Source organism: Phaethon aethereus, assembly GCF_964289735.1.
Source record: "Phaethon aethereus genome assembly, chromosome: 2".
NCBI classification, from domain to species: domain Eukaryota; kingdom Metazoa; phylum Chordata; class Aves; order Phaethontiformes; family Phaethontidae; genus Phaethon; species Phaethon aethereus.
Window position 1 is genome coordinate 39,702,096 of NC_138582.1, and position 25,244 is coordinate 39,727,339.

At 48.2% G+C, this 25,244-nt stretch overlaps 1 protein-coding gene across 1 annotated transcript; it reads right to left on the reverse strand.

Moving 5' to 3' along the window:
- Positions 1-319: 319 nt before the first annotated feature.
- On the reverse strand, positions 320-24,759 carry DNAJC5B (DnaJ heat shock protein family (Hsp40) member C5 beta; the record flags this gene model as incomplete). Its single annotated transcript, XM_081996830.1, has 4 exons — positions 320-414; positions 5,984-6,158; positions 10,193-10,406; positions 24,653-24,759. 4 exons carry the CDS (start codon positions 24,757-24,759, stop codon positions 320-322), a joined length of 591 nt encoding a protein of 196 aa, XP_081852956.1.
- Positions 24,760-25,244: the final 485 nt, after the last annotated feature.

Sequence of the window (25,244 nt, forward strand, 5' to 3'; positions counted from 1 at the left end):
GGGCAGGAAGGAGAGCAACTATGCCAAAGCGGGTATTATTAGAGGGAAAGACCATGCCGAGCCTGGCAGTTTGAAGCCATGGGAGACCTGCATGTTTTTCTGTAGAGCTCTGTACTGGCCATTAGTATCTTCTTGCAGGGTGTAGATATCAACCTACTGGAAGTGGCCTAGAGGGAGATTCTGCCTTGATAGGAAATTACTCTCGGGTTACTCTTGATTAGCTTAAAGACAACTACAAATATAGGCTTCAGATCTTATAATGTGTTTTTTCTTGCTGTGACACTCAGTGGAAAGCACCAACAGGTCGTGTTTGCCCACACTAGGAGTCTGTGCGATAGCTCCGATGGCTGTCCCCTATTAGCTGTGTCTTCTCAGTTGCATTAGTTGGCTGAAGCACGACAGGAGTTTCTCCATCTAAATTGGAGAGGAAGACAAAAAATACTTTAAGAATCCTTTGCTTGCTACCAAAGTCAGATGTCTTGTTAGCACCACAACATTTTGTCTGCTGTTGCAGCTATGGCTTAATCTTGGCTTCACAGGCAGCTGTGTGTATACCGAAGAGGCAGCAACGTCCACACTGAGTCTACAAACGCTTTTACTCCTTGTCGATGTGTAATGGCAGATTTCTGGGTGACCATTGTTAAGCTGGATGTTAGCTGTACCTGGTGCTTTGCAGAGACTGCGAGATAAGGGTCCCTGCCTGTTCCAATCACAAGTGCTTGTTCCTGCAAATGTCTGAATATAATGAGCAATGTTCTGAGTCAGCAAGCACTAACCTTGACAGTGTTTGTGAGAATGGGCCAGAAATGAGTCTTGAAGAAGGCAAAGTTAACAGTAAAGAAAGAAGAGAGTTAAAGGAAAAAAATGCATGAGCAGTAATATACTTGTGAGGGAAGAAATCATATATATCCTGAAAGTCAGCTAGTTAAATAAAAATGTTAAATTGCATTTTGAAGTCTTATGTAATATATTTACAATAGGATTTTGAGAATTACTGTTTTAATGAGTTTGGAACTGCCAAAACCTCATATTATCACTATATAAAACCTTACTGCTTTGTACTTTCTCATTCCATGCAGTTATGTGTTTGGTTTCCCAATATATCTGTAAAAAATGTGTTTGTTGTAGAGTGGAGGAAAGTGAAGTCCTTACAGAGTTCCCTGATGGCTTTTGTGTTCCCTCTGGTAATGAACAAGGTTTGGCTGCCCTTCTCTTGGGCCTCTTTCCAATCCACCGTTTTGTGGGGAGGAGGAGGGGACTCAAGACTCAGAAACTGACTTTTAAAGGTTCAGCCATTTCAGTGAAGTGTTTTCATATGAAAAATTTTGGACCATCTATATCTTCATACTAGCACAGCCTTCACAGTAATTGATACAAATGATGACTTTTTTGCCAAATGACCGAATGTTCAGAAAAAACCTCATCTGACATTTCCTCCCATTTACAAGGCAGTTGATGGGATGAATCATGGGCAAAGATGTAATGTACAGGAGTAGCTTAACCCAGAGCAGGAATCTAACTGCATGCCATACGGCTTCCCCTCAGTGGGGGTAGAACAACTTTGATGCTGTCAAGGTGAAAGGCAAGAATGATTAAATGCCAAGCAGCTTCTCTGTATGGGCAATTCCATATTTAGACACAAGGTCAAAGACAGACATGTTTCATAACCTCTAAAAGGATATGAGTAATTAATGCTTAGAGCTCAGCTCGGGCTCAGATAGTTTGGCGGTTCCAATCCATTTTTAAAGCACTATGTATTTTCTAGATTTCTGAGCAGTGCTCCCTCCCACCCTCTGCTGCCTCCAAGTTGTTCATTTTATGGAAGATCGTTGATGGAGGGCAGAGACTAGCAGTTCATTTTGCTGTGATCCCCAGATGTGCAACAAGGGACTAGGACCCACTGCAGATACGTTGCATTGCTTCCAGCTGATCTGCAGACAGCTGTGAGCTGACACCTTCCACAAGTATTTTGCTGCCTGCACCCTTCTAAAATTTATGACTTTTTTATACCAGGGACTCATGGTATAAAAAAGTGTACAAATATAACCTGCTAGTGGAGAGCTGCAGAATGGAGGTGCAGCAGAATTCACAGTTTAAACTGTTTTCTATAGATAGCTCTTGCTCACTGTTCGCCTACATTGGTATCATATGGAGTGCGGAGGAGACAATGAAGTGCTAAAAACTTATTGCTTCTGAATTGGGAAAGTATTTTGTTATTCATGTTCTTTTTTCTTTTTCTTTTTTTTTTTTTCTTTTCCTTTTTTTTTTTCTTTCAGATTTCATTTTATGTAAAATGAAGGTTGGTCTAGAAATGCCTGGCTTTGTTTTTACGATGATAACCAAACAGGAGAGGAGAACAAATCTGCCAAACTGCTTTGACTGCATCATTACAGCCCGAGGTACCAAGGCAGTCCAAATCCCAAAGGGACCTCCTCTGGGACCACAAAAGTCAAGAAAAGGTTTGCCATCAACTTCAGTGGAAGCAAAATCTGGCAACCTGTTCCATGTGTGCAAGTGAAAGTGATGAACCATTGCACGCGTCTGTGCTGCAGATGAGCCAGTGACACCTCCCTCTGCCAGTGTATTTTTGCAGGTCAGCATAACATCATGGCATGATACCACACATTACCCTACTTTACACTTTTTCAGTGTCATGTTTAATCTGAAACGCTAAAAAATTTCATGTTTAAAATGTAACAATCCAAGTATAAGATTTAGTTTTTGGTCTTTAATTGTACATTAGGACAGTCTTTTTGCAGTACAAATCAATAGTCATAAGAAGAAATTACTGTAACCTAAGTACAGGCCAGGTCTTGCAAATCTGTAATTTCCTCTAGTTCTGATGGTAATGCTACCCATGGCAATACGTGCTGTAAAACAAATCTCTCACAGCAGATACACAACTACCTGAGCACTGGAACTAGTCAAATACATTTGAATAAAACTTTCTTCTAGAGGAATATGCCATTTCATCAGAATTGAAGTCTTTGACATGTTTGGGTTGATTTCAGGGACAACTCACTTTACTTTTACATTTTAGGGAATAGTTCATTGAATTTTTGGCCTCACATATCTTTTTCCCTAATAAATATGTTTGATAGTATGTTAATTTGAGGAATGAAATAAACTCTGTAACACCTTTATTTTGTTAAGGAGAAATGTGAGGGACTCTGGAAATTATTACTGTTGTGCCAATTCAAAAAGATGAAGTCTAAATTTCGACTCCCACAACACACATATTCCCTCTTCTGTGCAGTACAACCGGCTCCAAGCAGCTCCCACTGAGCACAGCAACAACTGGTGGAGACCAGCTCTCAAAGATTTTTAGCATCAGGAACGGTGATGTTTTATTGATGTTACATTCCTCAAAAAAGCAATGCCTGACTAAAAAAGACTTGGACAAATTGAAGTATGGCCTTAGCTTGAGAATCTACATTTTGACCTTAGCAAGAAAGTTCTGGCTAGCAATAATACTGGGAACAGCAGGAAGCGAAGAAATTAATTACCAGCTAGAATGCTCAGTCTGTGGGCAGAGGGCATGTGAAGAATTTGGATCCTAATAGGATTTCCTCTTCCAAAATGAAATCTGCTACAGGAGTGATTACAGTCTGTTTCTTAATTACCTACAGGAACATTTCTATTATTTACATAAAGGAAGCCATGAGTATTCATTTCTATGTCCCAACATTTGAAAATATCTGGTGGAAAAGCCCAAGCTTTGCCATTCTAAGTCAGCCTCATCTTTTTGGCCAGCATCCCTAAAATGGGGGGGAAGGGAGAGGAGAAAGTGCAGTTTGCGCTGGTTATCATTCATTTTTCTAAATGTAGTGTCTGTTTTCCTTTCAACTGCAGAAAAGATGCTCACAATATCCTTTTTCATGAAGTTTTTACTTTTATTCCTGATATGTTGCTCTCTTTTAATCTAATTTTAAAAAATAGAGAATTCTACTCTACTGAAGCAAGCTGATTTTGAGTGGTAGGAAAATGTAGCAAGACTGAAGAGAAACGTAGGAAAGGTAGAAATATCTGGTTTTCTCCAAGCCCTACCTATATGCTTAACATTGTCTTCAAAATACGTAATTCCACATTCTGATAATTTTTCTGACTGGTACTTTGCTAAACATTTAAAATTATTTTTAAAGATTGATATCTCAGTGAGAATTGGTGGGAGTAAAGGGACAGGAAGGTGGCCTAGAAACTACTGAACCAAACAACACTTAAACACCACTTAAACACCACTGGTGCTGGAAGGAGGGAGCAATTTTTTACCACTGGGGAATTTTGTGCTGGATTTTGACAGAGAGCAAAATAACTGCCAATTTACAAAAAAGGCAGAACCAAAAAAGTTTTTTCCTTCAAAGTTCCATCTTCATGTTTCAAACTTGGCTCAACCCATAAATACCAAGACCCATTTTAAAAATGCAGTTTTCAGGTGCATATTTCATAGTGTATATTATACTTATTTCAAATAATGCATTGTGGTTATAAAGCTTTCACTAAAAATTTTTGTTGCCTGTGCAGAGGCTGATCAAGTATCATCAGTTTTTAAGCTGACTGTATTTACCTTGATATGCCTCTAGGCAAAACCAATTTAAAAACATCACCACATATTGGCTTATCAGCTATATAAATAGCATTTGTTTCAACTACTACAAGTGTTTTGTTACATATTTATGGAAGAGTAAATTTGTGTGAAAAGTTGGAGGAAAAAAAATTCTTCCTGCCAAGGGAACATGACATTTGCAAACTGGCAGTGCTAATTTAAGCATAATAAACTTAAGAATGTAAGACTGTAAGGCCTTCCATAACAATGGAAGAGAAAAAGATTGAGAAGACTGCTTAGGTTCTTCCTCATGAAAAGCATAATCCTAATCATAGCTCATATAAATTTGCCACTGAAAAGTGGCCTAGGAATTATCCTGATGCCCTGGCCTCTTATAGCTGGAGCAAGGATCATTGCCTCTCTCATCCTGTCCTGCAGGTGCCCAAATCTAACTGCTTTGAGATGTTTCTGCTTCCTCTGAAGATGAAGGCAAAACTCTGCCCCACTTCAGCAGACTAGGACAGGGCTCTGTTCAAAATACGTAATCCACTCAAGTGCCTAATTAGGAAATCACCACCATCAGCCTTTGGTATAGCCAAAACCTGCAAGTACAGCCGGGGGATGCAATGATGCCGAGAAAAGTGGGTGACCTGCTGCAAAGAGGGTCCCGCTGCCCTCAGCCCATCTTCCTGGCTGGGTGCTCTTGCTCCCTTCTTTGAGCCACCATTAGCACTTGGCCTGCCCCACCGTGAGGCACGGCAGGGATTTAAATGGGCAGAGAACTACTCACATTTTTGAGAGGATTAGTTTTTGCCTGGGTCATACCCAAGATCTGGCTCCTGCTAAGGCAGCACAATTGCTACTGCCAGTGCAGAAGAGAGCGAGCAGCTTGGGGGCTGGATGGGAGAGGGGCAGAACAGCGGCAGCTCCCATGCAAACTGTCCGAGGTCACGGCGCAACCTTACTGTTGGAAACTCTGTGTCTTTTCTTGAAGCCTTTTCTTGAATGGGCACAGTTGGCCTGTCACAATCAGCGATAGGTTTTACATGAATGAAAACCAAATGACAGCTTATTCATGCAGATCTGATGTGGCAAGCACCAGTGCAGGCAGAGCCTAATGATAAGCACAGGATCCAGGATATGAAGCAACGTGGGCATGGGGGCTAGACAGTGGACATCGTCTCTTAAGATTAGCCCTGAGACTTCTAATATTTAAGTGTCTCATAAGAGATACAGGAGATTGTTAGTGCCGTAAGTTTAGTTTTTCATTAACACACAACTTGGGAATTTCATCAGGTCATGGTGTTGGCTAGAGTGAATTGGCATGTCTCCACTGATGTCTGGAAGCAGCCCCAGCATCGTGAGCAGAACATCTGGCCTACAGGCTTTGAAGATTATTTTGAACAGCTTTGCCACACAGTAAGCCCCTATAATACACACCTCTTTCCATGTCGTTCTTAATTTGCTCTTCCAAGTCTTCTGGAGAAACACAAAACTCGTGCTCTTCCCCTTCGGGTGCTTTGGGTTTACACTTTCCACAGCAGCAGTTGAAGCAGCAGCAGAGACAGCAGCAGAGGTAGCAGCACGTCAGCAGGCCACAGACTGCAAACAGGCCCTGGGTTAAACACGGTGGGAGGAAAACCCCATGAGCAATGACCTTCCTGAAACTCGTGGCAGCCACTTACAGGTGAAGGCAGAGAGTCAAAGGAACTCCGGTTCTCAAGTGCTTGGCACTCAGAGGAGTCCAGCTGCTGGCCAGGTGCCTAAACAAGGGCCAGATCTTCTGAAGTACTCTTCACCCACCAGCTCCTACTTGCCACTCAGGACTACGTCCACAAAGAAGACACCAACCAACAGGCCCCCGCATGCTCAACATTTGAAAGTCTGTCTTCAGCCTGTGGCCCTCAGAAGAAATTTTCAGGCTGTATGCAAAACCCCACCCACCTTAAAATGACTCATTTCCATCTTAAAAATGACTCATTTGCCCAAGATTGTTTTTGCAAACACTTATTTATTGGCAGGTTCTTGTCAATAACAAAGCTGAGAGAAAAAGAAGGAAAGACCCAGATGCATCCTGCATAACTTCAGGCACTGAACTAAGACACCCAAATTAGGACTGTAGCCCCGGTGGGCTCCCCATGTAGTCAATGGGAAGATAAAAGCCCCTCCAGAGGGTGATTCAGGCCCAGGAGGATTTGAATCGCCCATTGGGGGTGTCTCTCTCTCCCCATTAGCCTGTGCAGGAGCACACAGGTGACAACTCCTAAATTAGACTCTTCTGGCTGTGGCTTCTTCATCTGGGGACTCAGGCAGCAAGAATTTCCCACCTACATTGCCCTCTGCTCACTCTTGTCCCTGTGACATGAAGCATGGAGGCTTCAGCCAAGCCAGCACAACTGCCTGGGGCCAAGACCAGAGATCTCAGCCAGATTCAACAGCCAGAAAACTGCAATTTACAGAGCTTTTCTTCCTCCAGACCAGGTCACTGCCTGGGTTCACAGCACAGCTCCACAGCAGTTTGCGCTGGGGGCTGCGTGCCATGTGGCAGCAGTGGGACGGGGGGCTGCAGAAGGGGAGCCCTTAGGCTGGCATTGCTGCCCTGTGCTCCATGGATGCATGATGGCAGCCTGGCTCCTGGCCTGGGGCGGATCCAGGCCTGCACCCAGATGTTTGTGGCAAAGGAGAAACCTCCATGTGTCCTCGTGGACATAGTGGTGTAAGAGTAAAGGAAAGCCAGTGACAATCCTGAAAAGGGAATCAAGGCTAATATGTGGAATATGTATGTAAAGCCAGCACAGCTTTGTGGCCACCAGCTATATATGTTAACCTGAAGGTACAGCCAGGCTTTAGCATTATAGTTATACAGTCTGCCCTTTACTGTTATATTCATAGGAAAACATGCCACTGCAGAAGCAAGCAAGCACAAACATCAGGATATTGTCAAACTTTGACAATGAAGCTAGGTAAGTAATACTCAGTTATTTATGCATGTCTCAGGCAATGTTAGTAGGGGCTGACTGGAGCATCTTTGAAACTAATAAGACTATTTACATGCCTAATATTAATACAGGCATGTATCAAGAGTGAACAAGGTGGTTTTAAATGAAAAGGAGGACTCCGACTTTTTCTTCTAAAATGTTTTCCTTCCAGTGGACACTCAAAACTATTCAAAATGCCATAACCTTGAAAATAAGTTATCTGACTGTTTATCATCTATGCCGTAATGGAGAATAAATCACCACAATGGATAGAATGAAAAAAGACAGAATAAAAGTTTATAGAGGGGAAAAAATACTTGAATTTTTTCATGATACCTTAAATGTTTCAAGATTTCTTGTGCTTATATTATTGTAGTTGGTAAATCAAGAAACAATTTATTGATGTGATCAATAAATTGTCTTCATGGTAGAGGGAGAACTGCTTTTTGCTAAAACAGTTAAATGAACAACTAACTATAAATGGCCTCTGCCTGCCAGTGGAGAAGCAGTTAATGTTCCCATTACCCATGACAGTATGTTCCCAGTTTAATATGCCTGCTAAGAAGTCTGGCAGTCCAAAAAAAAAAGTAATTTTCACTTTGCATTTCTCCTTTCATTTGAGTTTCCTTACTTCTAATGATGCACCTCCTCACAATTGTCAGATTTTCTGAGTATGAGTGTGATAGGGAAGAGGATTCACCAGGAATGTTCGTAGTTGAAGAGGAAGATAATGAGCAAAAGCTGTGGTCCCTACTGTCTTCTACCAGAGTGGAGGAAATTAGGTGTCCGGAGATCATCTGCAGATGATGCCACAGACTCAAATAGTGTTATGATGGCCAATATAAAAATCTGAAACTGGCTCAACATTTGTGCATGATCTAAAAAGAGATGAGGAATAGTGAGCTCAGCTTGCAAAAAAACACTTGGTGGCCTGTTTATACTTTGGAGGTGGCAAGATTTTGGTTTGGAGAAGGGATACAGAGACCACTTGTGACAATCCTCAAATGAGTCTATATGCATATTTTGGAATTTTTTTGCACAGAATTCTTAAAAACCAGGAAGCAGTGATTACTTTTGCTGGGATATTTATCATATCTCGTCTCACCTCTGGGAAACAGCTTCCTTGAAACAATCCACACATTCCTCCTTTAGCTGTTAGGGACTTAGTAGCTTCCCTCTGTACTCTCCAGTGCTCTCTTTATGAGTCAAAGCCACAGCAGTTATTTCTGTTCCTGATTTCTAACCGCAAAGGATTTTATACTTCATAAAACCTCCATTAGAGATTGGTAAGCAGAAGAGGAAATAAAAGCTAAAAAAGCAGCAAACAGTGAAGAAAATCTTGTTCAACAAGACTGTTAAAAGAGTCAATACTTCTGCTCTCTCGGCTTCTAAGGCAATGCTTCCTGGCATCTGAACCATGACAAAGAGGCTGGAGGAGAGGGTGGACAGCAAAGAAAAGAGGGAATGAAGGCAGTGGCTGTGGTGGGGAGTCCAGCCTGCAGCAGGAGGCAGCTACAGCAGCTGCCCGCAGGCAGCCTCCAGCCTACTTCTGAGGGTGCACCTGCGCCTTTCCACATTCAGTAGTTGCTTTCACTGTTCTGCATTTGAGCAGCTTCCGTCTCGTCTTGATTCAGCAGACAAATTATGGCTTCTCAGAGCCACAAATTGCCCAGGTGACCTCCCAGTTTGAAAGAGGACCGCGGGGCAGTGAAGCACTGGCCCAATCTGTGCTGAACACAGGAATCCATGTTGCATGGGTCTCAGGTCAAAGCTGTCATAGTGTGATTGCCTCACACAGTACAGATAATTTTTCTGTGTGTTCCAGCAGAGTCCTTGCTTTCCTGCACTTCTATTGCTGGAAATAGGTGGGGACAGCATGGATTTTGCACATTTGCAATTCTGTTGTTTTGTTACATTTCTGTAACATTTTAATATTTGCTGAAACACTCAAATCTGACATATGCAAACATCAGAGGACAGCAGTGACATAAGAGAACACATGAACACAACTCCTTGAGGACTAGAACAGCCCATGATGTGTTTTTCCTTGAGCAATATGCCAGTTTTTGATGTATCATTCTCTTCCTTTCCTACTCTCTTCCTCCACTCCACCCTTCTCACATTTTTTTCTACTTCCTTTCTCTCACCCCCTCACCAGGGCACATATATGACATCATAATCACAGAGTGTTATGTATTATTATTGCTTACTTACACCATGTGCTATATATAGCAAAGAACACAGCTAAATTTGTACTGTAATAACTTATTAACTGGTTGTCACATAAGTGGGACTTCTCATTTTTGAACGATGAGTCATTTTTATTTAGTCATTGCTGAAAAGAAAGTAAAAATTAACCTGGAGCACTAAATTAAAATCTAATTAATGTCTGAAAGTGTTACAAAACATGCACTCTATATAACTATTTACCAGGTTAAAAAGAAAAAGAAAACATTCTGTATTAGCAGTCTTACAAGCTGATGTTACATTCTGCCACTGTTGATTTTCCAGATAATGTTGTTGTTTAATTAAGCTTTTAGTAGCAGTTTAGGTTCAGATCCTAGTATTTGTTAAGCCTGTAGAAAGACCATGTTTTTCAGGGGGTTCCTTGTGCATGTAATTGTCTGTGTGCGTTGTAACACTTGATTTCCAACGGAAAATAACAGCTTACCTTTGCCCACCAGCTTGAGAGCATGAAGTAGGTGTTAACATTTTCCTCACCAAACTGTTCTGTGACATAGAGCCCTAATGATCCATACTTGTCATATATGTTTCTCTTGGACAGATCAGTCAGTGTTGCATGAGCATTGTTGATCTCTTTAAATTTTTCTGCAGCCTCTGGATTGTCTGGATTCTTGTCAGGATGATATTTCAGAGCCAGTTTTCTTAAACATGGAAAAAAAACCAAAACAGAAGGAAAATAAAACATTTGTATGTGTGAATGTATACAGACACTTACAAAACATTACAAAATATTTTAGTAGAAATATAATCATTCTGAACAGTGTGTCCAGCCTTCTTTGTTCCAGCTATGATGTATTCAGTGGAATAAAACTGACACAAAGTGATTGAATGTGAAAGTTTTCATAAAAGAGGTGTTCCTATTACACTGAGCATGAACTTTGTGTATTGATACCTAGTCAGCTACCATATTAAAGGAGACAGCGTGTATGCTGAAAGCACAGATTGCAGCATAACGAAACACATGCCTTTGTTGCATTATGATTGCCAACTGATTTGCATCATTTAGCAGGTTTCAACAAAGATAAAGATTTTTAAAAGGTTATTTAAAAACATGATGATCACTCTGCTTACCCCATCAACATTTTCTTCTTTATAGCGAAGGAAATTCCATATTTGATTGCCTATCAATATTATATTAAAATCTTGTAAACAGTATCTGTGTTTACAGAAGCCCAGACAGAGATGATGGAAAACACAGTTAGGAGTGGCAATAGAAAGGGAGCATAAGGTGGAAAAGCATAGTGAGTTAGCCCCCATTTCGAGTGCACCTGTCTTTGGGCCTAATTCCCCACTGTCACCCTTCTGAGAGAGTCCTGGAAGCTGATTGTCAATTGTTTTGGGCTGTTTATGCTCATGGGAAGACTTTGCTCGGTCAGGGCTCGGTACTGTCTTTTTCCCCTGACTGTATGCAGCGCTACAGCATCCGAGGGCAGGTACAGCTTGAAAGGAACAGTGTGGGACTGCGGGCTCATGGACAATGCTGGGGAAGTACAGCTTGGAGAAGAAAGGGTTTGCTTCCAACCGTTTTGGAGCACTGGTGGTGTGAGTTCACACATACCTGCAAGACAAGCATAGACAGCAGCATATCTTTCAAAAAATCTCCACTCCCTTTGAAGAACTGGCAATCAGATTTTTCCAGGACATTTATTTAATGACTAGTGCTGACCTCTAGTGGCATCAAAAGTGGTTTAGTAGTGGTTTAAATTCCATAATCCTCACCGCAGTCGAGCTATGTTGCATTTTGTAAATATTCTCTCTGAGTGTTTCAGGAGCTAGCCATGACTTACACCAAAAAATATTGTTTGTGTTGTGAAGGCAGTGTGCCCACATTTCTTCTAACAAATTTAGCCTCAGAGTAGGGTCTTGATTTTCCAGTGAAGTCCCAGTACAGGTTATTCCCCCAGTAAAATGTAAACGCTTTGCTCCTGATGACAGTTCCTGCCTTGGAGACATTCTGACAATATCAAGACTGATATGAGCCTGTGAACAGCCTCTGCCAATGATCCCTTCAGTTCTGTACACTGAACTTAATTAATCTTCTCATAGATAACAAATAACTCCTTAAACATGTCTCTAATAGCATGAAGGGGTTCACGTTCCATCATATTTAATATTCTGTGCCTGTGGTACCTTAAACATAAATTTTCAGTCATAATTAAAGTGTGGTACCTTAAACATAATAAGAGATTAAATAGGAGAACTGGAAAAACAAGCTAAGTCTTGCATGACTAATGACATTATGTGCAATCCAAGTATTTAAGTAGCTTATGCAATATATCCCTTTTCTTAGCTGAAAACAAACCCCAGCAAATAGATTTTAAAAAAAAATTTAAAATGGGAGAGGTATTACTTTCAAAACCCAAGCGTGGTTGCAGGCATCAATCTTCAGCCTTCCTTTCTTTTTCCACAAACCCAAGGACATCTTCTGTTCACTCCATATACCCAACAATGTCATGAAAAATAAGAATTTGAGCTAAATGTAGTTTTGAAAAGGCAAAAAACATGAGTTGCACACTCACTTTACTTAGTATTGTTTTAGAATACTAACAGGATTATTTTAAACATAGGACAGTTAACAAAAGATGAGCTATAGCCATATTTTGATTTTGTGTGTAAACACAGAAAACTGTTCTCACTAAAAAGAGTGCATTAACAAAACAACTCCCTGAACACAAAGATAACATAAACTCCATCTCATAGGAGTAGTCTACTGAGTAGAGGAATGGCTGCCCATGTGCCTGGAGCTTGAACAGAGGGCAAAAGACAACAGAGTGAAATTGAGTCACGGGAGTTGAAGCAGGATACGAGTAAGCTGGTTTTGGCCCTGAGCAGAGCCCAGCTGTAGAAGCTGATGTCCAAGGAGCTTGTGGAGTTTTTCTGTATTGCAAGTTGGCATGATTTAAAGGGCTAAAGGGTTGAGCAAGTTGATGTGCTGTTGGAGATGAAGCTATTTGCAGCAGGATATTGGAATAGAGCAATGATGCTGTGCAGTGGATAGGAAAGTGTTGGATGAGTGTGTGATGGGTGAGGTACTACAGAAGGCCCCATGATTCCTTCGATAGCTCAGCTGGTAGAGCGGAGGACTGTAGGCTCCCTTGCACGGCCATCCTTAGGTCGCTGGTTCAACTCCGGCTCGAAGGAGTGCCCTTTTGGCTCTGGCCCAGGCCCTGCGGCACCTCTGCCTTTTGGCCCTGCCCGCGGGGCTCCCCTTCAAGGGCTGCCCAGCCTTGAAGTCTTGCCGGAGGTGGAGAAGACGACCAGCCAAGGCTGCCTGGGGTGAACCTTGGGCAGTGGATGGTGGTACCTGAACGCTGGGGTTCTCAGGGGTCACCTCCAGCACGAAAGCCAGTGCGTGCATGGGTGGGTGGGTGGGCGGGGGTGTGAGAGCGAGGCCGATGGAAGGCCCAGGCTTTGGGTGCAGGGCTGCCAGCGTCGGGGTGGGGCCCTGGGTGGGGAGAGGACCGCAGGCAGAGGCCGTGGGCAGGGGAATTAGCTCAAGTGGTAGAGCGCTCGCTTAGCATGTGAGAGGCAGCGGGATCGATGCCCGCATTCTCCAACGCTTTTCCTTCCCCTTGCCGGGACACAGGCCCTTTGCCTGGGGCCCTCCCTGCGCTGGGGGCCACGGGAACTGGCAGTGCCCCTGGCGGCACAGTAGAGGACAGCATCCCGGGCCGTATCTATGGCACCATGGGCTCTGGATTGAGGGCAGGCATTCTCCACTCTTACGCGGCACTTGATTGAGGGCATCTAGAGTAACGTGCCCAAGCTTGGGCCTCTGTGCAGGAGACAGACATTGAGCAAGTGCAGTGACCTCGGAACAAGGCCACTAGGACGGTTGGGAGCAGGCGCGCTTGCCCTTTGAGGAGAGGACAATGAATGTGGGCTTCTCCCGAGCCTGGAGAAGAGAGGGCTTTGGGGGAGATAAGCAGCAGTTTATCAGAATGCCCGTCAGGACGTTATTGATTCAACAGGTCGGCCTTTCACAAGTGGTCATGGGAAGGGGAACGCGAAACAACGGGCCAAAACTGAAACCGGACAGGTTTGGCTTTTTCTCCCCTCAGGACACGCAAGTAAGAGGAGGAGAAGGGTGTCGGGGAGGCTTGTGCAACCCCTATGCTTGGAGGTAGGCATGGGCTGCCTGGCGGAAGCCGTGAGCAAGCTGCTGTGATCCCTGAGCTGAGGGTGCTTGGAGGAGGACGCTGGAAGACACACGTGCTGAGGTCTCATGCAAGCTGATGTCTTCGACAGCTCTGTCATGGAGGCAGAGCGGGGAGAGGGCCCTGCCGGACCACCAAGCGCTGTGCTGGTGGAGCGGAGGTCTGCAAGCTCCCTTGCATGGCTCCCATTAGGTGTCGTCCGGGCTCTGCGGGCCCTAATAGGCCTGAAGGGCCCTGACCAGCCTCACGTGGGGCGACCACGTCCACCCATGGGTCCAGGAACTCTATTTGCGTTCCGCTCTGGGCCTTCACACTCTTTCCGAGCTGTAGAGTAGGAGACCTGGTCTCTAGCTCAGCCGCGGCCATGGCCATGGCCATGGCCATGGAGATGTCCATCCACGGAGACCCTAGTTCCGGACGCTGAGGTGGAGGCAGATGTTCTGGCCTGGCCTCAACCCTGTCTGGTCAGTCTGGACCTGCCTGGCGCTCACTGGACGTGACCGTCCCTCTGACCTATGCCGTGACTTCCCGGCATGGAGCTGTCCCTGCCTCACCGTGATGACAGTGCCTTCCGTTCTGGACGGTCGCTTGGCGCGAGGCACCATGGCTGGGTCTGCCCCGGTCCGGTGTTGTGGGGCGGAGCCGTTGTGTTCAATGCGCGTCGAAGAGAAGCCTGTCTCTTTTCCTGCTGAGCAGAGCCGTGTTGGTGTGTGGGAGTGGTGTGAGAGCTGAACGGCTGGATGAGAGCGTGATGAAGGCGTGAGGCGTCAAGGCCCCATGATTCCTTCGATAGCTCAGCTGGTAGAGCGGAGGACTGTAGGCTCCCTTGCACGGCCATCCTTAGGTCGCTGGTTCAACTCCGGCTCGAAGGAGTGCCCTTTTGGCTCTGGCCCAGGCCCTGCGGCACCTCTGCCTTTTGGCCCTGCCCGCGGGGCTCCCCTTCAAGGGCTGCCCAGCCTTGAAGTCTTGCCGGAGGTGGAGAAGACGACCAGCCAAGGCTGCCTGGGGTGAACCTTGGGCAGTGGATGGTGGTACCTGAACGCTGGGGTTCTCAGGGGTCACCTCCAGCACGAAAGCCAGTGCGTGCATGGGTGGGTGGGTGGGCGGGGGTGTGAGAGCGAGGCCGATGGAAGGCCCAGGCTTTGGGTGCAGGGCTGCCAGCGTCGGGGTGGGGCCCTGGGTGGGGAGAGGACCGCAGGCAGAGGCCGTGGGCAGGGGAATTAGCTCAAGTGGTAGAGCGCTCGCTTAGCATGTGAGAGGCAGCGGGATCGATGCCCGCATTCTCCAACGCTTTTCCTTCCCCTTGCCGGGACACAGGCCCTTTGCCTGGGGCCCTCCCTGCGCTGGGGGCCACGGGAACTGGCAGTGCCCCTGGCGGCACAGTAGAGGACAGCATCCCGGGCCGTATCTATGGCACCATGGGCTCTGGATTGAGGGCAGGCATTCTCCACTCTTACGCGGCACTTGATTGAGGGCATCTAGAGTAACGTGCCCAAGCTTGGGCCTCTGTGCAGGAGACAGACATTGAGCAAGTGCAGTGACCTCGGAACAAGGCCACTAGGACGGTTGGGAGCAGGCGCGCTTGCCCTTTGAGGAGAGGACAATGAATGTGGGCTTCTCCCGAGCCTGGAGAAGAGAGGGCTTTGGGGGAGATAAGCAGCAGTTTATCAGAATGCCCGTCAGGACGTTATTGATTCAACAGGTCGGCCTTTCACAAGTGGTCATGGGAAGGGGAACGCGAAACAACGGGCCAAAACTGAAACCGGACAGGTTTGGCTTTTTCTCCCCTCAGGACACGCAAGTAAGAGGAGGAGAAGGGTGTCGGGGAGGCTTGTGCAACCCCTATGCTTGGAGGTAGGCATGGGCTGCCTGGCGGAAGCCGTGAGCAAGCTGCTGTGATCCCTGAGCTGAGGGTGCTTGGAGGAGGACGCTGGAAGACACACGTGCTGAGGTCTCATGCAAGCTGATGTCTTCGACAGCTCTGTCATGGAGGCAGAGCGGGGAGAGGGCCCTGCCGGACCACCAAGCGCTGTGCTGGTGGAGCGGAGGTCTGCAAGCTCCCTTGCATGGCTCCCATTAGGTGTCGTCCGGGCTCTGCGGGCCCTAATAGGCCTGAAGGGCCCTGACCAGCCTCACGTGGGGCGACCACGTCCACCCATGGGTCCAGGAACTCTATTTGCGTTCCGCTCTGGGCCTTCATACTCTTTCCGAGCTGTAGAGTAGGAGACCTGGTCTCTAGCTCAGCCGCGGCCATGGCCATGGCCATGGCCATGGAGATGTCCATCCGCGGAGACCCTAGTTCCGGACGCTGAGGTGGAGGCAGATGTTCTGGCCTGGCCTCAACCCTGTCTGGTCAGTCTGGACCTGCCTGGCGCTCACTGGACGTGACCGTCCCTCTGACCTATGCCGTGACTTCCCGGCATGGAGCTGTCCCTGCCTCACCGTGATGACAGTGCCTTCCGTTCTGGACGGTCGCTTGGCGCGAGGCACCATGGCTGGGTCTGCCCCGGTCCGGTGTTGTGGGGCGGAGCCGTTGTGTTCAATGCGCGTCGAAGAGAAGCCTGTCTCTTTTCCTGCTGAGCAGAGCCGTGTTGGTGTGTGGGAGTGGTGTGAGAGCTGAACGGCTGGATGAGAGCGTGATGAAGGCGTGAGGCGTCAAGGCCCCATGATTCCTTCGATAGCTCAGCTGGTAGAGCGGAGGACTGTAGGCTCCCTTGCACGGCCATCCTTAGGTCGCTGGTTCAACTCCGGCTCGAAGGAGTGCCCTTTTGGCTCTGGCCCAGGCCCTGCGGCACCTCTGCCTTTTGGCCCTGCCCGCGGGGCTCCCCTTCAAGGGCTGCCCAGCCTTGAAGTCTTGCCGGAGGTGGAGAAGACGACCAGCCAAGGCTGCCTGGGGTGAACCTTGGGCAGTGGATGGTGGTACCTGAACGCTGGGGTTCTCAGGGGTCACCTCCAGCACGAAAGCCAGTGCGTGCATGGGTGGGTGGGTGGGCGGGGGTGTGAGAGCGAGGCCGATGGAAGGCCCAGGCTTTGGGTGCAGGGCTGCCAGCGTCGGGGTGGGGCCCTGGGTGGGGAGAGGACCGCAGGCAGAGGCCGTGGGCAGGGGAATTAGCTCAAGTGGTAGAGCGCTCGCTTAGCATGTGAGAGGCAGCGGGATCGATGCCCGCATTCTCCAACGCTTTTCCTTCCCCTTGCCGGGACACAGGCCCTTTGCCTGGGGCCCTCCCTGCGCTGGGGGCCACGGGAACTGGCAGTGCCCCTGGCGGCACAGTAGAGGACAGCATCCCGGGCCGTATCTATGGCACCATGGGCTCTGGATTGAGGGCAGGCATTCTCCACTCTTACGCGGCACTTGATTGAGGGCATCTAGAGTAACGTGCCCAAGCTTGGGCCTCTGTGCAGGAGACAGACATTGAGCAAGTGCAGTGACCTCGGAACAAGGCCACTAGGACGGTTGGGAGCAGGCGCGCTTGCCCTTTGAGGAGAGGACAATGAATGTGGGCTTCTCCCGAGCCTGGAGAAGAGAGGGCTTTGGGGGAGATAAGCAGCAGTTTATCAGAATGCCCGTCAGGACGTTATTGATTCAACAGGTCGGCCTTTCACAAGTGGTCATGGGAAGGGGAACGCGAAACAACGGGCCAAAACTGAAACCGGACAGGTTTGGCTTTTTCTCCCCTCAGGACACGCAAGTAAGAGGAGGAGAAGGGTGTCGGGGAGGCTTGTGCAACCCCTATGCTTGGAGGTAGGCATGGGCTGCCTGGCGGAAGCCGTGAGCAAGCTGCTGTGATCCCTGAGCTGAGGGTGCTTGGAGGAGGACGCTGGAAGACACACGTGCTGAGGTCTCATGCAAGCTGATGTCTTCGACAGCTCTGTCATGGAGGCAGAGCGGGGAGAGGGCCCTGCCGGACCACCAAGCGCTGTGCTGGTGGAGCGGAGGTCTGCAAGCTCCCTTGCATGGCTCCCATTAGGTGTCGTCCGGGCTCTGCGGGCCCTAATAGGCCTGAAGGGCCCTGACCAGCCTCACGTGGGGCGACCACGTCCACCCATGGGTCCAGGAACTCTATTTGCGTTCCGCTCTGGGCCTTCACACTCTTTCCGAGCTGTAGAGTAGGAGACCTGGTCTCTAGCTCAGCCGCGGCCATGGCCATGGCCATGGCCATGGAGATGTCCATCCGCGGAGACCCTAGTTCCGGACGCTGAGGTGGAGGCAGATGTTCTGGCCTGGCCTCAACCCTGTCTGGTCAGTCTGGACCTGCCTGGCGCTCACTGGACGTGACCGTCCCTCTGACCTATGCCGTGACTTCCCGGCATGGAGCTGTCCCTGCCTCACCGTGATGACAGTGCCTTCCGTTCTGGACGGTCGCTTGGCGCGAGGCACCATGGCTGGGTCTGCCCCGGTCCGGTGTTGTGGGGCGGAGCCGTTGTGTTCAATGCGCGTCGAAGAGAAGCCTGTCTCTTTTCCTGCTGAGCAGAGCCGTGTTGGTGTGTGGGAGTGGTGTGAGAGCTGAACGGCTGGATGAGAGCGTGATGAAGGCGTGAGGCGTCAAGGCCCCATGATTCCTTCGATAGCTCAGCTGGTAGAGCGGAGGACTGTAGGCTCCCTTGCACGGCCATCCTTAGGTCGCTGGTTCAACTCCGGCTCGAAGGAGTGCCCTTTTGGCTCTGGCCCAGGCCCTGCGGCACCTCTGCCTTTTGGCCCTGCCCGCGGGGCTCCCCTTCAAGGGCTGCCCAGCCTTGAAGTCTTGCCGGAGGTGGAGAAGACGACCAGCCAAGGCTGCCTGGGGTGAACCTTGGGCAGTGGATGGTGGTACCTGAACGCTGGGGTTCTCAGGGGTCACCTCCAGCACGAAAGCCAGTGCGTGCATGGGTGGGTGGGTGGGCGGGGGTGTGAGAGCGAGGCCGATGGAAGGCCCAGGCTTTGGGTGCAGGGCTGCCAGCGTCGGGGTGGGGCCCTGGGTGGGGAGAGGACCGCAGGCAGAGGCCGTGGGCAGGGGAATTAGCTCAAGTGGTAGAGCGCTCGCTTAGCATGTGAGAGGCAGCGGGATCGATGCCCGCATTCTCCAACGCTTTTCCTTCCCCTTGCCGGGACACAGGCCCTTTGCCTGGGGCCCTCCCTGCGCTGGGGGCCACGGGAACTGGCAGTGCCCCTGGCGGCACAGTAGAGGACAGCATCCCGGGCCGTATCTATGGCACCATGGGCTCTGGATTGAGGGCAGGCATTCTCCACTCTTACGCGGCACTTGATTGAGGGCATCTAGAGTAACGTGCCCAAGCTTGGGCCTCTGTGCAGGAGACAGACATTGAGCAAGTGCAGTGACCTCGGAACAAGGCCACTAGGACGGTTGGGAGCAGGCGCGCTTGCCCTTTGAGGAGAGGACAATGAATGTGGGCTTCTCCCGAGCCTGGAGAAGAGAGGGCTTTGGGGGAGATAAGCAGCAGTTTATCAGAATGCCCGTCAGGACGTTATTGATTCAACAGGTCGGCCTTTCACAAGTGGTCATGGGAAGGGGAACGCGAAACAACGGGCCAAAACTGAAACCGGACAGGTTTGGCTTTTTCTCCCCTCAGGACACGCAAGTAAGAGGAGGAGAAGGGTGTCGGGGAGGCTTGTGCAACCCCTATGCTTGGAGGTAGGCATGGGCTGCCTGGCGGAAGCCGTGAGCAAGCTGCTGTGATCCCTGAGCTGAGGGTGCTTGGAGGAGGACGCTGGAAGACACACGTGCTGAGGTCTCATGCAAGCTGATGTCTTCGACAGCTCTGTCATGGAGGCAGAGCGGGGAGAGGGCCCTGCCGGACCACCAAGCGCTGTGCTGGTGGAGCGGAGGTCTGCAAGCTCCCTTGCATGGCTCCCATTAGGTGTCGTCCGGGCTCTGCGGGCCCTAATAGGCCTGAAGGGCCCTGACCAGCCTCACGTGGGGCGACCACGTCCACCCATGGGTCCAGGAACTCTATTTGCGTTCCGCTCTGGGCCTTCACACTCTTTCCGAGCTGTAGAGTAGGAGACCTGGTCTCTAGCTCAGCCGCGGCCATGGCCATGGCCATGGCCATGGAGATGTCCATCCGCGGAGACCCTAGTTCCGGACGCTGAGGTGGAGGCAGATGTTCTGGCCTGGCCTCAACCCTGTCTGGTCAGTCTGGACCTGCCTGGCGCTCACTGGACGTGACCGTCCCTCTGACCTATGCCGTGACTTCCCGGCATGGAGCTGTCCCTGCCTCACCGTGATGACAGTGCCTTCCGTTCTGGACGGTCGCTTGGCGCGAGGCACCATGGCTGGGTCTGCCCCGGTCCGGTGTTGTGGGGCGGAGCCGTTGTGTTCAATGCGCGTCGAAGAGAAGCCTGTCTCTTTTCCTGCTGAGCAGAGCCGTGTTGGTGTGTGGGAGTGGTGTGAGAGCTGAACGGCTGGATGAGAGCGTGATGAAGGCGTGAGGCGTCAAGGCCCCATGATTCCTTCGATAGCTCAGCTGGTAGAGCGGAGGACTGTAGGCTCCCTTGCACGGCCATCCTTAGGTCGCTGGTTCAACTCCGGCTCGAAGGAGTGCCCTTTTGGCTCTGGCCCAGGCCCTGCGGCACCTCTGCCTTTTGGCCCTGCCCGCGGGGCTCCCCTTCAAGGGCTGCCCAGCCTTGAAGTCTTGCCGGAGGTGGAGAAGACGACCAGCCAAGGCTGCCTGGGGTGAACCTTGGGCAGTGGATGGTGGTACCTGAACGCTGGGGTTCTCAGGGGTCACCTCCAGCACGAAAGCCAGTGCGTGCATGGGTGGGTGGGTGGGCGGGGGTGTGAGAGCGAGGCCGATGGAAGGCCCAGGCTTTGGGTGCAGGGCTGCCAGCGTCGGGGTGGGGCCCTGGGTGGGGAGAGGACCGCAGGCAGAGGCCGTGGGCAGGGGAATTAGCTCAAGTGGTAGAGCGCTCGCTTAGCATGTGAGAGGCAGCGGGATCGATGCCCGCATTCTCCAACGCTTTTCCTTCCCCTTGCCGGGACACAGGCCCTTTGCCTGGGGCCCTCCCTGCGCTGGGGGCCACGGGAACTGGCAGTGCCCCTGGCGGCACAGTAGAGGACAGCATCCCGGGCCGTATCTATGGCACCATGGGCTCTGGATTGAGGGCAGGCATTCTCCACTCTTACGCGGCACTTGATTGAGGGCATCTAGAGTAACGTGCCCAAGCTTGGGCCTCTGTGCAGGAGACAGACATTGAGCAAGTGCAGTGACCTCGGAACAAGGCCACTAGGACGGTTGGGAGCAGGCGCGCTTGCCCTTTGAGGAGAGGACAATGAATGTGGGCTTCTCCCGAGCCTGGAGAAGAGAGGGCTTTGGGGGAGATAAGCAGCAGTTTATCAGAATGCCCGTCAGGACGTTATTGATTCAACAGGTCGGCCTTTCACAAGTGGTCATGGGAAGGGGAACGCGAAACAACGGGCCAAAACTGAAACCGGACAGGTTTGGCTTTTTCTCCCCTCAGGACACGCAAGTAAGAGGAGGAGAAGGGTGTCGGGGAGGCTTGTGCAACCCCTATGCTTGGAGGTAGGCATGGGCTGCCTGGCGGAAGCCGTGAGCAAGCTGCTGTGATCCCTGAGCTGAGGGTGCTTGGAGGAGGACGCTGGAAGACACACGTGCTGAGGTCTCATGCAAGCTGATGTCTTCGACAGCTCTGTCATGGAGGCAGAGCGGGGAGAGGGCCCTGCCGGACCACCAAGCGCTGTGCTGGTGGAGCGGAGGTCTGCAAGCTCCCTTGCATGGCTCCCATTAGGTGTCGTCCGGGCTCTGCGGGCCCTAATAGGCCTGAAGGGCCCTGACCAGCCTCACGTGGGGCGACCACGTCCACCCATGGGTCCAGGAACTCTATTTGCGTTCCGCTCTGGGCCTTCACACTCTTTCCGAGCTGTAGAGTAGGAGACCTGGTCTCTAGCTCAGCCGCGGCCATGGCCATGGCCATGGCCATGGAGATGTCCATCCGTGGAGACCCTAGTTCTTTTCATTCCCCTTGCTGGGACACAGAACCCTTGCCTGGGGCCATGTGTCCTCTGGGTCTGTGGAGAAATCATGTTGTCTCCAGCCTTTACAGAGGAGTACGACGTCCAGGCATGTAGGAAGAGCACCATGGGTACTTTAAGAGAGGTTTTGACTTTCATTCTCTTTTCTTGGCAGTTGTCAAGTATCATCTCCAGTACTTTGTCTGTCTTTGAGCTCGAGTACCGGAAAGACATCCAGGAAATTTAGCAAGCTCAGTGGAGAGCCACTATGAAGCTCAGGCTCAGGGAATGAGGATTTTCTCTTTGAGGATGGGCTGAGGTCAGTGGGAGCTTGTGTTGAGCTTGGGGAAATATCAGATTAGAGGGCCTATGCACGGACTTCCAGCTCATAGGAATAGGCTACTGAGTAGAGCGAGGGATATGCTTAGCGATGTCCTGAGGCATCATTCAATCCGAGTTCTCTGAAAGCTCTGTCATGGCAGCGGGGTTGTTAGAGGCCTGTGTGTTGTCATTGCTGTGGGTACCGTGTCGTTACCCAAAGGAGGAGAGCATCCATGGCTGTATCAGGTGTTGCACAGACAATTGGCATAGGCATAGGTGAGCAATTACCTCTGTTTGGCTGTCATTAAACATCATTTAGAGTATTGCACACATTTTCTTATAGAATTCTGTGTCACCTGTGTAGTCTCTCACAGAGGTGTTGATGTTCTCATTTTTTAGTAAATGGTCTATTAAACTGGATCTTTTCAGACTTCTGAAGAAAACAAGAAATAAGGTATTTCTCTGCATATTACTTCACTGTCAGAGTAGAAAGCAGAACTCAAAATGCTGTTTATGTATTATGCCAAAGAAAGTTTCTAAAGATTATTTTCATAGAGTATTGAAGATAAAGAGATCTCCTTTAAAATTCTGCTGATGAGAAGCCTGGTAGCTTTACTCCTTGATAAATTAGATTGTGCCAATCTCCAAATAAAAGCACAGAGTGGTTCCTCTGTCATGTTTATTAAAAAGTAAATTTTGCCCTGGGTTGTGGTAGTATGATTAATACTGAGTTAATTACTAATGGCAGGAAACTCAGAATCAGGTATTGCTGGTTTTATACCTTGTACTAAAGAATACCAGTTCAGCAGCAGATTTTTGGATTAGCATAAATTAAAACATAATTAAAGCAAATCTACGAGACTGACTCATCATTTTATCTTGCAAATATTTACAGCTACTCCATTAAAAGTAAATCCCTCTGACATTTCTACTTTAGTCAGAAGCAGCCTTTTTTTTGCTATAATTACTAATAAAGATGGATAAAGCACCACTGTCAGTTTTACCATAGACCACTGTGTAAATCATCCGTATTCATGTTCAGCATTAAGCAAAGTTAATTCCATTCTACATTTTTCCATGACAACTCTCTCCTTTAGGGATTAAAGAGGGCCTCCTTTCCAGAAAATTAAATGTAAAAGCAACAGGAAAACATGAGGTTTGACACAGAAGATAGTTTCTGCAGCCGGGCTATACTACAGGGACACAGAAGGTGCAAGTCATGAGTGAATTTGATACTGTAGTAAGTTTATCCCCTAGTGGTATAGTTATGCAAGACAACAGATCCATAAGATGTCAACAGTCTTCCTTCCATTGTGTGGAGTTTGGACATTCACTACTTCTGCCTGCATTCAGTATATGCCTTTAGGTACAGAAAGTGGGAGAGATGCAATTTGTTCAAAACCACAATGGACAGAATCCCAGAAAAATTCAATCTAAACAATCATGCAAGTAGGTCTATTTCATAACCCCTTTTTCAGCTCAAATATATTTTTACATTTGATAGGAAAAGCAAGCTGTGTTAAAGTTTGACTGGTAACACAGTGCAACCAACAACACCCAGAATGACGTTGTACTAAGAATTTAACTATATTTCTTAAACCTGCAAGTACATGTCTGGCATATTGTGATGTCAAGAACATCTATTTCACTCATGACATTTAAAGCTCTTTCTCCTTCAATAGCAGCAGAACAGATTTAAGAGCAAAATGACCCATAAAATCTTCAAGTCTTACTTCTAGGACTTGTTACATTTCAACAATAAAATACTTTTCACCATTTTGATAACTTGTGTTTGAGTAAAACTGATCTTAAAGTCCTCTTTTCTTTTTCAGTAGAGATCCTACCATTTCCTGTGTCAATATGTTTTGGTGGCTGGTTACACTCACTGTTAAAACCATATTCAGCTGAAATTGCTTTTAGATTCCAAGCACTGGTTTTGGTTATGTCTGCCTCCATAAAGTGAAGAACCCTCTTACACCTAGCATTTTTCGCCTTCAAACATATTACACACTATATTCAAATAATCTATCCATCTTCTTTATGATAAGATAAATTGAGCCAGCTCCTCTTACTCTAGGTCTTGAATTCCTATTATAGCACTTTTCTGCATTGGCTTTACTTTTCAACATAGGTCAGGAAAAGATGTTAACACAAGAACTGGGTGCAGTATTCAAAGACGGCACTTTGTAAGCATACTCTGCATTGTTTTATCCTAACAGTTAGACCTCTCATTCATCTAGATTAAAACATTTTAGATGAAGCACACATTTGTGGGATGAAATCAATAGATTCACACTGCATCATCTCTGATTCCTTTCAGGCTCACGGGGCAAAAATAAATTGTAACAATGAATAGTGCAGATAACTCAAAAGGTTTTACCATCATAATCATGCCTGACACAGAAGCATTTTTAGACATGTTGCAAAGCACATTTTACATACCTGTAGGACTTCTTAATCTCATCGTGTGTTGCTCCCTTCTCTAGGGCCAGGATTTCATATAATGCTTCCCCTGACGTTGACAAAGCACGTTGCCTTTGTTCAGCCATGTTAGCAGTGCATTACCAAAGCTCCTAATGTAGAAGAGAATTTAAAATAGCAGGCACTGCAAGTATATATGGATAGTATTTATTATTGTTCATTTTAATAGATTTTACTCAGGTAGTAAAAGGTTAAAAATACATGAAAGTGAAACTAGAATAAAATCTCCTCTAAATTATCCTCCATCCCTTAAGATATTTTACAGTTATTTGAGAAAATGGAAAAGCAAAAAACAAAGGACAGAAACTCTTGTGTTAGGTATCACTGTTCATATTAAAGGCTTGATGCTCTCACTGAAATGAATGGCTGAATTTCCTACAGCATTAATGCCTGCACATAGTATTTCCATCTACTTGTATTTGTGTTTGTTTACATCTATCTTTTCTAAGACTTAGAAGAATAATTCTACTATTTGTTAAGGCTACTGGATTCATGCAGTGGGGTAAGAGCTTTGTGCCTCCGAGTATAACCTAATGCAACACAGTGGTGAATT